A 14,856-nucleotide genomic window follows, 5' to 3' on the forward strand; every position below is an offset into this window, starting at 1 on the left:
AAAGCTGCCGACCCTCCAAGAGTCAGTAATGACTCAGTGCTTGCACGAGAGGTTCCTTTCCTTTCCTTTTTTTAAGATTAGCATTTACGCTGCAGTCCTATGCATGCTTAGTCAGAAGCACGTTCCACTGAGATTAATTCCCAGCTAAATTTAGGATAGCAGTCTTAGCTTCTTCCCTCCACCCCATTTCATCTAACCCGCCTCTGCCTTTACAGTAAAGCGAGTGAGATATATAACCTCGATCCCAGTTCTATTTTACCCTTAACCCCAGATAATTTTTCACTCATTTTCCAAACCTTGCGTTTCCTTCTTAGGCACCAGGAGGAGACAACCAAGGACCCTGTCATTCTCAACGCCCTTCTACACGTTTGCAAAACCATGCACGATTCGGTGAAGTAAGATATTTTCCCTTTATTTGTAACGCAGGGGGCGGGCAACCTCTGTCGGCTCAAAAGTCACATTCGATTTCTGAGTAGCTGTTTGGGAGGGCCCCCCGCATTCCAGTGAGGGGCGGGGCTGAAGATACAGGGGTGGAGCCAAAGCCAGAAAGGGGCAATGCTAAAACATACCCGCCACCACTGGCATAGCATAGCTTAAAGGCCTTAAGCCTTAGAAGAAGCATTTCAACCTTTTAGAATGGAGGAAAACTGCACGAAGCACCACCAATGATCAGTGGTTGTGGATAAGAGAGTAGGGCCATGGGAAGGATGTGTGTTCCTCTGGGAAACCATAGAGGGCTGGATTGGGACCTTAGGAGGTCCAGATTTGGGGGCCTAACGAATGGGATTTTGAACGGTAGTTGGCTTGTTTTTAATGAGCAGATATGAAGCTGAGGTAAAGGAGGGCCAGAGGCTGGTGATGACTTTCCCCGCCCTGCTTTTATTCAAGACACTTAGTAACACGGACGGGAGCTGTGCAGGCAGGACTCTCGCATAGGTTGCTTGGTGGTTTTAAAGGCGCCTTTGTTCTAAACGCAGAATAAAGGAAAAGAGCTGGAAAAAGCGGGTGACTTCACAGCTTAACTAACAGGGAGAGGGAGAGAGAGAGAAAGGGCGCAAGGAGCATTTTAAGAGCGTTGAAAGGCATAAACGAAGCGAGTTGCTATTGTGAGGCGAGAGACCTGGTGCCAGCTTAGTGCCTTTTCCCACTTCTTTGTCAAAAAGCGCTCGCAGCGCTAACGGACGTTGCAGCCTTGACACGGGTCCTTTCCTAGCCGATAAAACAATTTTATAAACATTGGAAAGAAATGGCCCCAACGTTAAATGTGTATTTGCCATTTTGAAATGCGGAACAGAACTCTTTCTTGCTGGATATCCTTCTCTCTCTCTCTCTCTCTCTCTTTTTAAACTAGTCTTCCAGCGGTAAGGTGCTCTCCCAATATTTAGTGCCCCCGGAAGGACTAAGAACCCACAAAATACAGAAACAGAATATAGAAATGACATCCCTGCTTTCTCTCTCTCTTCCTTATGGCTGGGCGGTTTCTGCCCTGAGATGATGTTTGCTTCGTTGGACGAGAGGCAGGCGCTGTTTGAGAAGCACCCTCTGATGCCAAGGGAGGAGGGCAGATTGCTCACCGTTGCGCGATCTGTCCTGATGCTGTTGCTGCTGATTTTACAGGAATGCTTCTTTCCTATGCAGACCTCAGAATGTAGGCGTGATGTGGCTCTTTCCCAGATGGCTTAATGCCTGCATTGTAAATCTGATGGGTGAAGGTTATAAGAATGAGACAGGCAGCATCGACATTATTCTCAGAAGCAGTGGGCTGAGACTGAAAGGGTGTGGGCGAAAGCAAGGGCTGAACTCTTTGTAAACCACCCAGAGAGCTTCGGCTAAGGGGCGGTATATAAATGTAAATAATAATGATAATAATAATATGGACAGATACAATACAGTGGCAAAAATAATTCACCAACAACTGGCCATCAAATCCAACCTTATCAAACAACCTATACCATACTATACATACTCACCTGAAACAATCTAGGAAAATGCAGATCATAAAATATACTGGGACAGAACAATTCATACTGACAAAGCAAATACCTTGCAACCGACCAGACATAACGATCATAGAAAAAAAGAGAAAAACACACTTACCTCATTGACATAGCAATACCGAATGACAAAAATATTGTTCAAAAGGAAGAGGAAAAGAGAGAAAAATATACACCATTGGCCATAGAAGTCAAAGAACTATGGCAACAGGAAAAGGTCACAATTATTCCGTTAGTCACATCAAAAAACTATACAGAAAACCTTCAGAAACTAGCCCTACCAAAATATATCCACACCAATATCCAGAAAGCAGTCATACTTAAAACATGCTCAATTGTCAGGAAATTCTTTAATCTGTAAAAGACAGCATGACCTGGCAATGTCCTTCATGTCCGTCTAGAAAAACCTCCATGAGCGAGAAAGAAATAATAATAATAATAAATTTAACAATAAAGGGATCTGAGAAAAGTTGGTGCCAGGGTGACAGTTGGTTACAACAATACAAAATGGCTCCCGGCTGCTGTTTTCATGTGTGAGTGGACTACTTGTGTAAACAGTGTATTGTGTCAGCAACTAACTCATGCGAGGTCAGCCCTTTAGTGAGCTGAAATATCGCTTTTTCACTGGACGGAATGATCCTGCATGAGTTGGTTGCATATTCTGAGACTGATCTTGTGAATAGGCCTGCATTGAGCAGGGGGTTGGACTCGATGGCCTTCTGGGCCCCTTCCAACTCTACTATTCTATGATTCTAGTCACTTGCAGAAGCGGTGGACGGCCACCATTTTGAATCGCTGGAACAGACATGGAGCAATTTACATGATATCCTGACTCCATTATCTGGGAGTTTTCCTGCTTAGCACCACTCAAGCTAAAAAGCACAGTGTGGGTCATTCAAGTAGCTGTTTTATGGACATGTTTTTGGATTAGCAATCTTTATTGGAGGACCCAGCATTCCTGCCAGGACATCTTCCAAACCATCCATCAGCTTCCTGTTATGTCTGTATTGGATGGTAAAACACTAATAAGCTAATAATGGTGAAGCTTCACTCTTTCCCCTTCCACCTCCCCCCCCCCCCCCCCGCCCCAAGTCCCATTTAATTTATGCTACAGAACAATTACTCTGATCCCATCTGGTGTCTGCGCAAGGAGAACTGCAAAATAATACACTGGAGACTAGCATGTCCAGGATTAAGCTGGATTACTTAATTGTAATTGAGCGTGGTCCATTTTCATCCAAACATGTTAGGTTTTATTACAGTTCCCTTTGGTAAACAAATTAAATGCTTATGATTTGAAATGAGTTAGACCTTTTTTTTTTCTATGCGGGGGAAAAAAAACACACCTAGCATTTTATGGCCACATTTTGTTTTTTGGCTAAGTGATTCACGACAAAGTCCATTACTTTTGCAGTGCAACCTTCAAAAGCACTACCCAAGTACTATGAATGCTTCAATCCTACGTCTGCTTGCTCTAGAAATAAGTTCTACTCTGTTCAGTTGGCCTAACTCTTAGGTAAATGTGCTTTAGGCTGCCATGCTGTGCACACTTACTGGGAGTAACACCCATTGACCTCAATGGCATTTACTTCGTACTAGACACGTATGAGCCTCTTGTGGCGCAGAGCGGTAAAGCAGCAGTTTCTGCAGCTGAAACTCTCCCCACGGCCTGAGTTCGATCCCAGCAGAAGCTGGTTTCAGGCAGCCGGCTCGGGTCGACTCAGCCTTCCATCCTCCCGAGGTCGGTAAAATGAGTACCCAGCTAATAATGGCCGGGAAAGGCAACGGCAAACCACCCCGCTATAAGGCCTGCCAAGAAAACGTCAGCGAAAGCTGGCGTCCCTCCAAGAGTCAGTAATGACTCAGTGCTTGCACGAGAGGTTCCTTTCCTTTCAGACACGTATAAGATCGGACTATTGATCCTCAAATCCTGCAATCATTAAAAAAAATTGGATAGAACCTTCTCAAAGTGACATACAAGCTAAAAATGATACAGACTAAATGCAATAAAAACTCAATAAATACATATTCAATACAAATTCCTTTTGCAAGTAGTGCTTTTGTAGGCTCTATTTATTTTTTGTGTCCCAGCAGATTAAACTGATTTTTCAAACCATTGAATCTCAAACGATTGAATCTGTTTCTCAGTACAGATTCGAATTATCTTGTGTGTATGTGTATCAGTAGATTCGAACTACTAATGTTCTGTGTCTCAATAGAGACTCCCTCCACCCCCAGTTTCACAGTGTGGGGAAAAGTATGGATGTAGGAAGCCAGAAAAGTCAAATATACGTACGTTAACAAGCCACTGAGAATTGAACAAGCACAATTTGCTATGTTTTCTGAGCTTTTGGCTCTTATGACGGCCAAAAGAGTTACATGATCACATTGGAGGGACAAATTCACACCTCCCATAACGCAATGGATCAAGGCGCTGATAACATGATCAACTTTTGTTATATAGATGCAACTCGCAAGTGCATAAATATATAGATATCTGGACTGCTTTTCTTAAAACTTGGTTTTACGAAGTTTTTCTTGAAACCTTTGTATAACCTTTATTTTAAAAAAATGGTTCATACAATGGAAATGATGATAATTTTATATACACAATGTATGGGGTGTCCGTTCCCCCCCCCCCCGTCCCCCATCCCACCCCCGGTTTTCACGATATATTTTCTGTTTTGGTTGCTGATATTCACTATAAAAAAAAGTTTTGTTTTGTTTTTTTTAAAAAAGTTCACTGAGCTTGAATTGGCCCACAATTTGTAGAAGAATGAACCCTTTTATAACCATCATGTTCCAAATACATCTGGCTGCAGAGATAAACAAATAAATAAATAAATAAAATCTTGTCAGTGATAAGACGGATGAAGCCTGACTCTTTGGATTGGGCCCAAAGAGGTTTTGGTGACTGGAGCTCATCAGAGATCTCTTGCTTGACTCGTCTCTTCTACAGGCGCATGTTTTGGCATGCTGCACCTTCTTAGCTCATGCTCGCCTATTGTGGCATCGTATAATCCAGGGATTATCTGGCTACGTGGATTAATCTGTTGGAAGTTAACACGTGGGGGGGATCTTGTTATACGTTGGGCTAGTTGGTGCAGCCCTGGGCCATCTCACGTCCATTAAATCTCTCCTCCAATCTATACCACCACATTTATATGTTTAGTATTTGTAAGGTCTTGGGTGTTGTTTGTCTGTTTTTAGTACAGCCTGTCAATTACATCCTCGGGGCTGTTGACAAAATAATATTTAAAAGATAATAAAATGTAAATACATAATAAGCTTAAAGTTGCAACGTCATAAAAACTGGGTAAAATACCCTATTTCTTTGATTCTAAGATGCACTTTTCCCCCCATATAAACATCTCTAAAAATGGGGTGCGTCTTAGAATCGCGGGTGTGTCTTAGGGTTCCCCCCCCTGTTGGTGGTACTGAAATTAGTGTGCGTCTTACAATCGATGGCCTCTTACAATCGAAGAAATGCGGTAGCAAGGTTTTCAAACGGCATCTGAAACCATGGAGAATTTTTTTTTAAAGAGTCTTTGCCTGGGGCCAGGTAAACCACCCCACTCTACCTAAGTAGTGGGTGATCATAGAATCATAGAATAGTAGAGTTGGAAGGGGCCTATAAGGCCATCAAGTCCAACCCCCTGCTCAATGCAGGAATCCACCCTAAAACATCCCTGACAGATGGTTCTCCAGCTGCCTCTTGAAGGTCTCTAGTGTGGGAGAGCCCACAACCTCCCTTGGTAACTGATTCCATTGTTGTACTGCTCTAACAGTCAGGAAGTTTTTCCTGATGTCCAGCCGGAATCTGGCTTCCTGTCACTTGAGCCCGTTATTCCGTGTCCTGCACTCTGGGATGATCGAGAAGCGATCCTGGCCCTCCTCTGTGTGACAACCTTTTAAGTATTTGAAGGGTGTATCCACTGGAGGCCCTAACTGGGAGTTGTAGGACTTCCCCCCCCCCCCATCTAAACATGCATCGGGTTGCGCCCTTAGACATTTCAAAATAGCGTTGCTATCGCTTAAGAAGGGAGCTTTCCTTCCAGTAGGATCAAACTGTACTAGTGCTATGAAAGAAACTATGGAAGCTTTGCTTGAAAACTATAAAATAAAGAAGCTTACGTAGAAGGTTTTTACAACTATTCTAAGATTATTCATTCGTTTTTGTACTTGTTGACTCAGAAGTCTTGCTGTGCCCAGTCAAGCTTAGTTTCAAGTAAGCATGTTTAGGATTCCAAGTTAAACGACAATGTTGGTAGAAGATAGCCATGAAGGCAGCGGGGTGGGTGGGAAGATTGCATTTTGGATCTGAAGAAGAAGAAGTCCTCAATCCAGGATTCTCTTCTCCAGGGGTAAGCCCCATTGAATTTAGCGGGACTTATTTCTGAGTAGATGTGCGCAGTATCGCATTGTCGATCAATTTAGAAAGGTTTCTTAGTTCTTTATGCTCTAAAAAAACATTCTTTTGCAGTGCGCTGACACTAGAAGATGAAAAGCGGATGCTGGCCTCTTTGATCAACGGGTTTTTAAGAATGGTGAGGATCTGCTTTGCTGTTCCGTGTTTTAATCTGGAATTACTTTTAATATATACTGGCTACCAACTTTAGATTTTTTAAAAAATTATTTATTTATTTATTCTAGCACTTTTATCCCGCCTTTTATCCAAAAAAGGCTCTCAAGGCAGCTTGCAAAAAATATTTCTTAAGTCAGTCCCTGCCCACAGGCTTACAATCCAAAAGAACATACTTTAAATTATGGAACTCACGACCACAAGAAGTAGTGATGGCCACCCATTTGGATGGCTTTAAAAAGGGGGATTGGATAAATTCCTGGAGGCGAAGGCTGTCCATGGCTGCTAGCCCTGATGATTGTGTGCTACTTCCAGTATTCGAGGCAGTAAGCCTGTGTGCACCAGTTGTTGGGGAACATGGGTGGGAGGGTGCTGTTGCACCATGTCCTGCTTGTTCATCCCTGGCTGATGGCTGTGTGAACAGAGTGCTGGACTAGTTGAACCCTTGGTCTGATCCAGCATCCGGGCACTTCTTATGTTCTTAACATGACACAAAAGGAAAGGGGGTTGGGAGGGAGGAGGAAAAAAAGAGGCAAATTTAGGCACTAGATTCTTAGTTGCAAAGTTCAGCAGCTGCTTCCTTTCCCTCTCCCTATAATAGCCTCATACAGATCCAGGCACGATGGAGGGATGCCTGACTGCCGCTTCCTTTCCCTCTGATGGCCTCAGCAGCGACAGTCTGTAGCAGGAGGGAAGGGGCTCTCAGCTGGAGCTGGACCCAGGCCCGATGGAGAGGGGTCTGGCTGCCGCTTCCTTTCCCTCTGATTTTTTTGTCTCTTTTTATCTGATGTTGTTATAGCTTTTGCTTATTATGTTATGTGTATTGTCCATCGGCAATAAAACAATAACTGCCTAGGGCTTGATTTAGCGAACAGGTAGGATATAAATGTAACATATTAAATAAATAATAAATAGTGATTGTTGTGTATTGGGAAATACAGTCTTTCAGTAAACGAGGTTTTAAGATATCAGAGAATTGGATATTGATTTCTATTGGAAGTACTGAAATGTTTCTTCCTATATGGAACGGGTGGGGCATGTGTGTTGTTGGACTACAGTTCCCATCAGTTCGAGACAGCATAGCCAATGGTGAGGGATGATGGAAGTTGCAGTCCAACAATATGTTCCCACCTCTGCTACGCTGGCTAAATGCTTAGGCTCTCTTGAAAATCTTCAGTGAGATGATTTCATTGAAGAATATCTAAGAGGGACAATCAGGTGTCATAAGCTTAAATTAAAATTTACATAGCTGTCCCAAAGTTAACTGAGAGAGCTTCCAGTAAATACTTGAATATAAATGCCATGTTGGGCCTGCTGGGGATTGCCTCCGTAACATGTACCTCCAGCGTATTAATTAGGAATGTACCAATTAGGAAATTTTTACTTCCTGACAAAGCAAAAACTGGCAGTCAACAGCGCCTTCCCCATAAATCCCCCCCCCCGGGTTTATTATGGTATAAGCAGCTTTGTGGACTTCATCAGTAAGCTTCTCTTGCTGTGGGTTCTGGAATGAGTAACTCCAGATCCTCACACACGAATGCAAATGTCTTCTGTGAATTGAGATGTTAATTCATGGAGGATAGATGTTATCCCTTTAGTTTTTGGTTCTGATAGCTGTAAATGAAATCTTCCCTGTCCAAGGGCAGTGTACCTCTGAATACCAGATGTTGGGTGACCCACAGCAGGGGAACATCTGGCTGGCCCCTATGGGAAGCAGGATGCTGAGCGAGATGGACCTTTTGGTCTAATCCAGCGGGGTTCCTCTTCTCTTCCCATCACTTCAAAGGGTTGGGAGTTTCCCCGAGGTTATGTCAGACGAAGAAAACAACAGCAGAAAAATCAGGTTATTTTCCTAACGCGGCTGTGAACCATATTGCTTGGAAAATACGGGATCTTATTTCCAGCGGACGAAGGTTAGCCCTGCGCTCCGGCAAACTCGAATGGAAAGAATGGGTCACTGGATGCCACAGTCGTGGATAAGAGATGACTTTGTGAATCTTCTTAATCCAGGTTTCGTTTGGCCGTGACTTTGAGCAGCAGCTGAGTTTTTATGTCGAAGCCAGATCGATGTTTTGCAATTTGGAACCTGTTCTCGTCCAGCTGATTCATGTAAGCATATCTTTGGAAGTGTAAATTGGACTTCGGTGATCGTTTGAACTATTTTTGGCTGCTGCGTGTGGCCATTCCACACATTTCTTTACAGGGCAAGGTCAATTTTGCAAGCATTTTAGCAGCAGAGAATCAGCATTTGCACACCATGTTTTACATCCGTGGCTGGGCATGTTGCTGCAGTGTTAATCCCCCAAAATGAGAGGCACAAAGTCAGCAGAGCTGAAAGCTCTCAATTTGGTGGTAAATATTCTGAAATGTTTTCTTTGTATCCACCAACAAATTGGTCCAATTAAAGACGGCCGTCTCTGCTTCTCTCTCTTTCTAAATTAATGGTATTTTAGAATAAACTGTATTTCTGGGGCATGTGTGTCAAACTGGTCCATAAACTGAACTGTTGCTCTAGAGCAGCCTTCCTCAACTTGGGGCGCTCCAGATGTGTTGGACTGCATCTCCCAGCTGGCTGGGGCATTCTGGGAGTTGTAGTCCAACACATCTGGAGCGCCCCAGGTTGAGGAAGGCTGCTCTAGAGAAACCAACTGGCATCGCATTTTGAGAATTTTTGGATATTTTTTTTAAAAGGCATGTTTTTAGCTCTAGTGAGATTTCCAAAGCCACATTGGGGGTTGGGATGGGGTGTCTCCCCACTGAGTAGCCAGGAACCAGTTATTCTCCTGAATCGTGCCTTGTCTATTTATTAACAGAAGCAGAAGAAAATAGGCTATTTGTAGGTCCCCCTTCACGATCCCATACATGGTTTTAATTTTTTATCTCGAAGCTTTTTAATTTTTATTTCCCCCCTTTTTTATTGTGAATATTAACAAAACAGAACAAAAATACATTGTGAAAAAGAAAAGAAAAGAAACATTACATATATAGGAATATCGCCATTTTTCCCATCAGGTATACCATTCATTTTAAAAAATAACAGGGAGAGAGTTATGCATAGGTTTCAAGAAAAGCAGACCATATATTCATGTATTTATCCACTCGCAAGTCACGCCTATATAACACCCATTCAAATATTGATAGCATTGTCAAGTCTTCAACCCACTGGATTATGGGAGGTGAGCATTTGTCCTTCTAATGCAATAGTATAAGTCTTTTAGCTGTCAGAAGGGTTCTGAAAATCCTTTGCATGTTTAGACAGAAGTCCTACAACTCTCAGCATTTCCCAGCCACCTATGCTTCCCCCCCATGACTTTTTTTCTGTCTAAACATGCATAGAATACTGGAGGTAAAAATAACCAGGCTGCGTGTGATTTTAAGATATCCCGGGGCCTCTGAGTTATTAGTACCACAATGGCCACCGTAGTTTGTGGCCATAGAGGTACTAAACTCTATAGAGGTACTAAACGCAGAAGGGAGGAGGCGGTGGCAGAGGCAGCAGGTAAGTGGAGAAAGGAAGGCTTTTCTGGGTGCCATCTAGGCGCTGCGCAGCCAGCACCTAGAAAAGTCCAAGTCGCCTCAGAGGGTCTGAATCTCACTTCGGCTCCGAGGCGAGTCGGGCAACCCCTGAAGCAGCCCCAAGGCGGATCGGGGCTGCTTCGGGGGCCCCAAGGCCGATGGGGGGGTGGGGTCCCTGCACAGCCCTAAAATTTATGTACTTTATACAGGTTGCAAAATCCAGTATTTTCTGATGCAAGTTTATCCCTGTACAGGATTTTGATCTTTTTGGCACAGAATACATGCAGTCCTATTCGTGCATCCTTCTGTGTCTTCTTCCGTCATATCTGAAGCTAATTTACAATTAAGCTACACCTCATTTACGGTTAAACTAATTTTAGTCCCATTGACTGTTATTGACAGCCCTTAAGTTGTTGAGTTGCAGCGTTGCTCCCATTGGTAACATATTCTTTTAAAAACAGAGTGTGAACCAGCTGGCGATGGAAACACGAAAAGTGATGAAAGGGAATCATTCCAGAAAGACTGCTGCCTTTGTCAGGGTAGGTGTGAAAACAGAGTACATTCCACATCCTCAATTCTTTCTGTATGAACACAGTGGTGGCCTGTTACAGACGTAGCACCAAACCGTGGTTTACTGACACATGAAAAAACAGAAGCGTTCATTGGGCTGTTGCGCTCCCCACTTCTCCTCTGGTGCTGCCGCAAAGAGAGGATTGGAAGCAATTATGTTCTAAAACTATTTATATTCTTTTATCAATGTCCATGCCATCCTTGAGTATAAATACTTCCAGAACAGCTCACTATATGAAGAAAAAGAACAATGCAATCATTAAAGAAAGAAATCCACAGGAATAAAGAGGCAGATAAAATGACAGTGTGTGCTTCGTGACGATCCGAGACATGTCCGGAATAGTCTTGAAAATCTCTTGTTTCCTTCTCCTAGGCTTGCGTTGCCTTCTGCTTCATCACGATTCCATCTTTGACGAGTATCTTCACTCGTCTTAATCTCTACCTGCACTCTGGACAGGTTGCTTTGGCGAATCAGTGCCTTTCACAAGGTAAGCCTTATGACTCCGTAGGCGCTTGTTTCTTACAATAAATCATTATTTTAGGAAGCAGCCTTTCAAGCTGCATCGGAAGCAACAGATAATTGTTCACAACTTGAATGTTTTATATAAAAAGCAATAAAGACTGATCTATTCCGGCAGGCCTATCCAGTGAAATTTTAGGATGTTTTTAGGATGTTTTAATCATGTATACTATGTTTTTAATCAGTTTTTATGTGTTTTATATTCACTGTTGTTGCCTGCCGCGATCCAAGTGGAGAGGTGGGTAAGAAATAAATTATGATGACGACGACGACTTAGGAAAAGAGGTTAAAACTTTTCTTATCCGGGCTCATTCGGCTTTGGTAAAAGACAGGTGCCTTGCACAGAACTGATAGGATGGTGAGAACTACTTTGCTAATGAAAACAAAATTCAGTTGAGGAGAGAACAGACAAGGCACGGCTAGCATTTGGGATCGTGAGGATCCAAGAAATGTACGATTTTTTCCTTAAAGTGCTGTTGAACCAGTGATTAAATACGGTGTTCAGAGAATGCACTTTGCTTTTAGATAAGATGCAAAACAACCAGGGTATGATTTCTAAGCTGTAGTAAAATTCTGATATTTGGCAAACGGTCAGGATGTTAATGCTGACATGTTAATTTATTTACTAATAGGGCTGTTCTGTTTCTTCCGAACAAAATCTCCCTCTGTCTTTTTGCTTTAAGAAACAACAGCAACAGCAATCTTAACTGCTACAGATTTAGTTGCATAAAGGATTAGGGCTTTTCTTTTCAAAGTAGTTTGGGGGTGCTTATTGATTCGTCTTTGTCACCGGAAGGCCAAGTGGCTGCGGTGGCTAGAAGCGTCTTCCGCCAGCTTAATTTGGTGCATCAAGTATGGTCATTCCTTACCACTGTGACCCACATATTGCTAACCTTAAGGTTGGGCTACCGTTTATGCCCTCTATGTAAGGCTATCTTGAGGGCTGGTCCGGAGGCTGCAGCTAGTGCAAATACACCGGCCCAGCTATTCCCTAGGATGCTGTATCGTACACATATAACAACTCCTAAAGGAGTTGCACGGGCTGCCAATTAGCTACCGAACCATGGTCAAGATTCTGCCGTTGACCTATAAGGCCCTGAATGACTTAGGACCAGGTTACTCGAAGGAGTGTTTTTTCTTACTTCCCCGCTAGGTCTCTTTGATTGGCTGGAAGGCCTGCCTGGTTGTGACACAATTTGGAAAGGTGCATTTGGTGGCAACCACGAAACGAGCCCTCTCTGTGGTGGCCCCTTGAACTCAGACAGGTGCCAACATTATCTTTCTTTTGACACCTCTTGAAGGTTTATTTACATACCCAGGTCTTTATTTATTTATTTTATTACATTTATATACCGTCCCACAGGTGAAGCTCTCTGGTCGGTTTACAACAATTAAAAATGGTAAACATTAAAAGTATACAAAATTTTAAAACCATCAAAAACATAAAGAACAGTATAAAACCAACAGTATCCATTTAAAAACGACAATTCTGGGGTCCATTAAAAACAAACTTAATGTTGTTAAATGCTGTTAAAATGCCTGGGAAACCTGGCGCCGAAAAGATAACTATGTTTGCATTTAATTCCAGTCCTTGGTATTTGATTTTAACTTGCCCTGCGTCATGGCTGTTTTCATAATTTTAATATTTGTTCTATTATTTTAAGGTTGCCTGTTTTCAGTTGTTTACTTGTTTGCGTGTTCCTCTTTGGACATGTTTTACGAAAGGTGGGATAGAAATGCTTAAGATAAAAAATAAGTAAATAAGATGAGTTCACTTTGATGACAGCAAAAAAAGTGATTCTTATAGGCTGAACATACCAGGTGTTAAGCTCTAGCTTTTAGAAATGCTCACACTGTCTTTTTAGAACTTGAAGAGCAATATTAAATCGCACATACGACCATTTTCATATTATGAACCTAGGATGTGGATGTCAATGAAAGGGGTTGCAATGAAGAAGGTGGTCATGGATACTTTTTTGAGTTTCTAATATTGCACTCCCGCAGCTCCTTATTCAGCTTACCTGGGCTGGGATTTGACATGATTTGCGCATGCGTAAATCCCCGGAATGTCAGGTAATTAAACCAAGACGTGCGCTCAGTCAGCTGGAGGTAATGCCACTCTAACTGTGTTTGCCTCTGGCTGACCCAGTACACAGCTTTGGGTCAGCTGGAGTCATCTTGATTTAATTACCTGATGCATTGTGGGTAAGAGATGTCTTAAAAGCTGCTGCCCAGTGGTCCACTTACTCTTGGCAGGGGAATGGCTGAGTTGTCTCTCTCCTCCTCTTCCCTTCTCTCTTTTTTAATTAAAAGATTTCTAAACGGCCTTTTAGAGCATAATAGCCCTTAGAAGGCAATGTTCAGACCTTTTTCTCCCTCTCCCCCCCTTTTAAAGGCTAATTTTGATTGGCCGGCAATTAGGGAGGGGTGTAATATTAGAGCTCAGGAGAAGTTAAGAACATCAGGAGCCATGCTGGATCAGGTTTTTAAGCAGAGACTAGGGCCATAGCTAGACCTAAGGTTTATCCCTGGATCATCCAGGGGTCAAACCAGTTCATCTAGGTGACACACAGGGGATCCAGTGCTCAGGCAGGGGTGAACCCTGGATGATCCCAGGATAAACCTTAGGTCTAGCTGTGGCCTAGATGACCACCTATCTAGTATGCTGTAGCAGCAAATCTCCTTCATCAGCAAGGGGTTTTTATTTTATTGATTTATTTTTATTTATTTATTATTGCATTTATACGCTGCCTGTTTTCCTCCAAGGAACCCAAGGCGGTGTACACAATCCTCCTCCTCTCCATTTTATCCTCACAACAACAGCCCTGCGAGGTAGGTTGGGCTGAGAGTCTGTGACTGGCCCAAAGTCACCCAGTGGGTTTCCATAGCCGAGTGGGGACTAGAACCCGGATCTCCCGACTCCCAGTCCAACACTCTAACCACTACGCCACACTGGCTCTGAGATCCCTTCCAATTCCGTGATTTGATTGCAAGGTTATATATATATAACCCTGACCGGCTCGTCTTAAGAGTCACTCTTTTGGGAGTGGGGACCTTGCCCCACCAGATGAATTTGTGCATCGGGCTTTGTGGCATGGCCCTTCTAATTGGGATGATTCCAGACATACATGGGCAACGGAGAGTGAGCTAAATCTTGCCCGTTTCAGTTCTCAGCATTGTGCGCTTACTAGTAAGTTCCAGCTCCAAACGCAAACAAGCTGACATCAGAAGCTGACTAAGGCCTTTACTGCAAGGCTACTGGTTTATTTCTTTGTTCAGACAGGATGCTGAATGCATCATCAGGGCTGGGGGGATTTAGAGCAACGCTGACTGTCCCATGCAAGTACATTGTAAACACAATAGAACGGCTAAGTCAACGCAGTACACTTTTGTATTTATTTGGCTTGATTGTAAGCAAAGCAAACAGAGACCCCAGTATGAAGTCATTGTTGGTTCCTCTGCTGTGATTATTAACTCATCTGTCGTTGTTGTTTTTGTTGTTGTTGTGCCTCTCTGCTCTGCTTATGAACTCATTTGCTGTTGTTGTTTCTCTTCTGATAATGAATGGGTCCTCTTCTTTGTTCAAAGTTCTAACCCAACCCTATCAACAAAGGCTTTGGAGAGAGCTAAAGCAATTCCAAAATCAGCAAAATCATTACTGGGAACATTCAAAA

The 14,856-nt window shown here is 43.0% G+C and overlaps 1 protein-coding gene across 1 annotated transcript in view; it reads left to right on the top strand.

Moving 5' to 3' along the window:
• VPS35L (VPS35 endosomal protein sorting factor like) overlaps positions 1 to 14,856 on the top strand; it is an 88,685-nt gene that overhangs the window by 51,019 nt on the left and 22,810 nt on the right. The window contains exons 22-26 of the mRNA XM_063143507.1: positions 315 to 395; positions 6,478 to 6,541; positions 8,587 to 8,685; positions 10,554 to 10,631; positions 11,036 to 11,150. Coding sequence (XP_062999577.1) covers positions 315 to 395; positions 6,478 to 6,541; positions 8,587 to 8,685; positions 10,554 to 10,631; positions 11,036 to 11,150 — 437 coding nt within the window. The remainder of the gene's footprint in view (positions 1 to 314; positions 396 to 6,477; positions 6,542 to 8,586; positions 8,686 to 10,553; positions 10,632 to 11,035; positions 11,151 to 14,856) is intronic.

The sequence above is a fragment of the Elgaria multicarinata genome, chromosome 17 (genome assembly GCF_023053635.1).
Source record: "Elgaria multicarinata webbii isolate HBS135686 ecotype San Diego chromosome 17, rElgMul1.1.pri, whole genome shotgun sequence".
Taxonomy (NCBI): domain Eukaryota; kingdom Metazoa; phylum Chordata; class Lepidosauria; order Squamata; family Anguidae; genus Elgaria; species Elgaria multicarinata.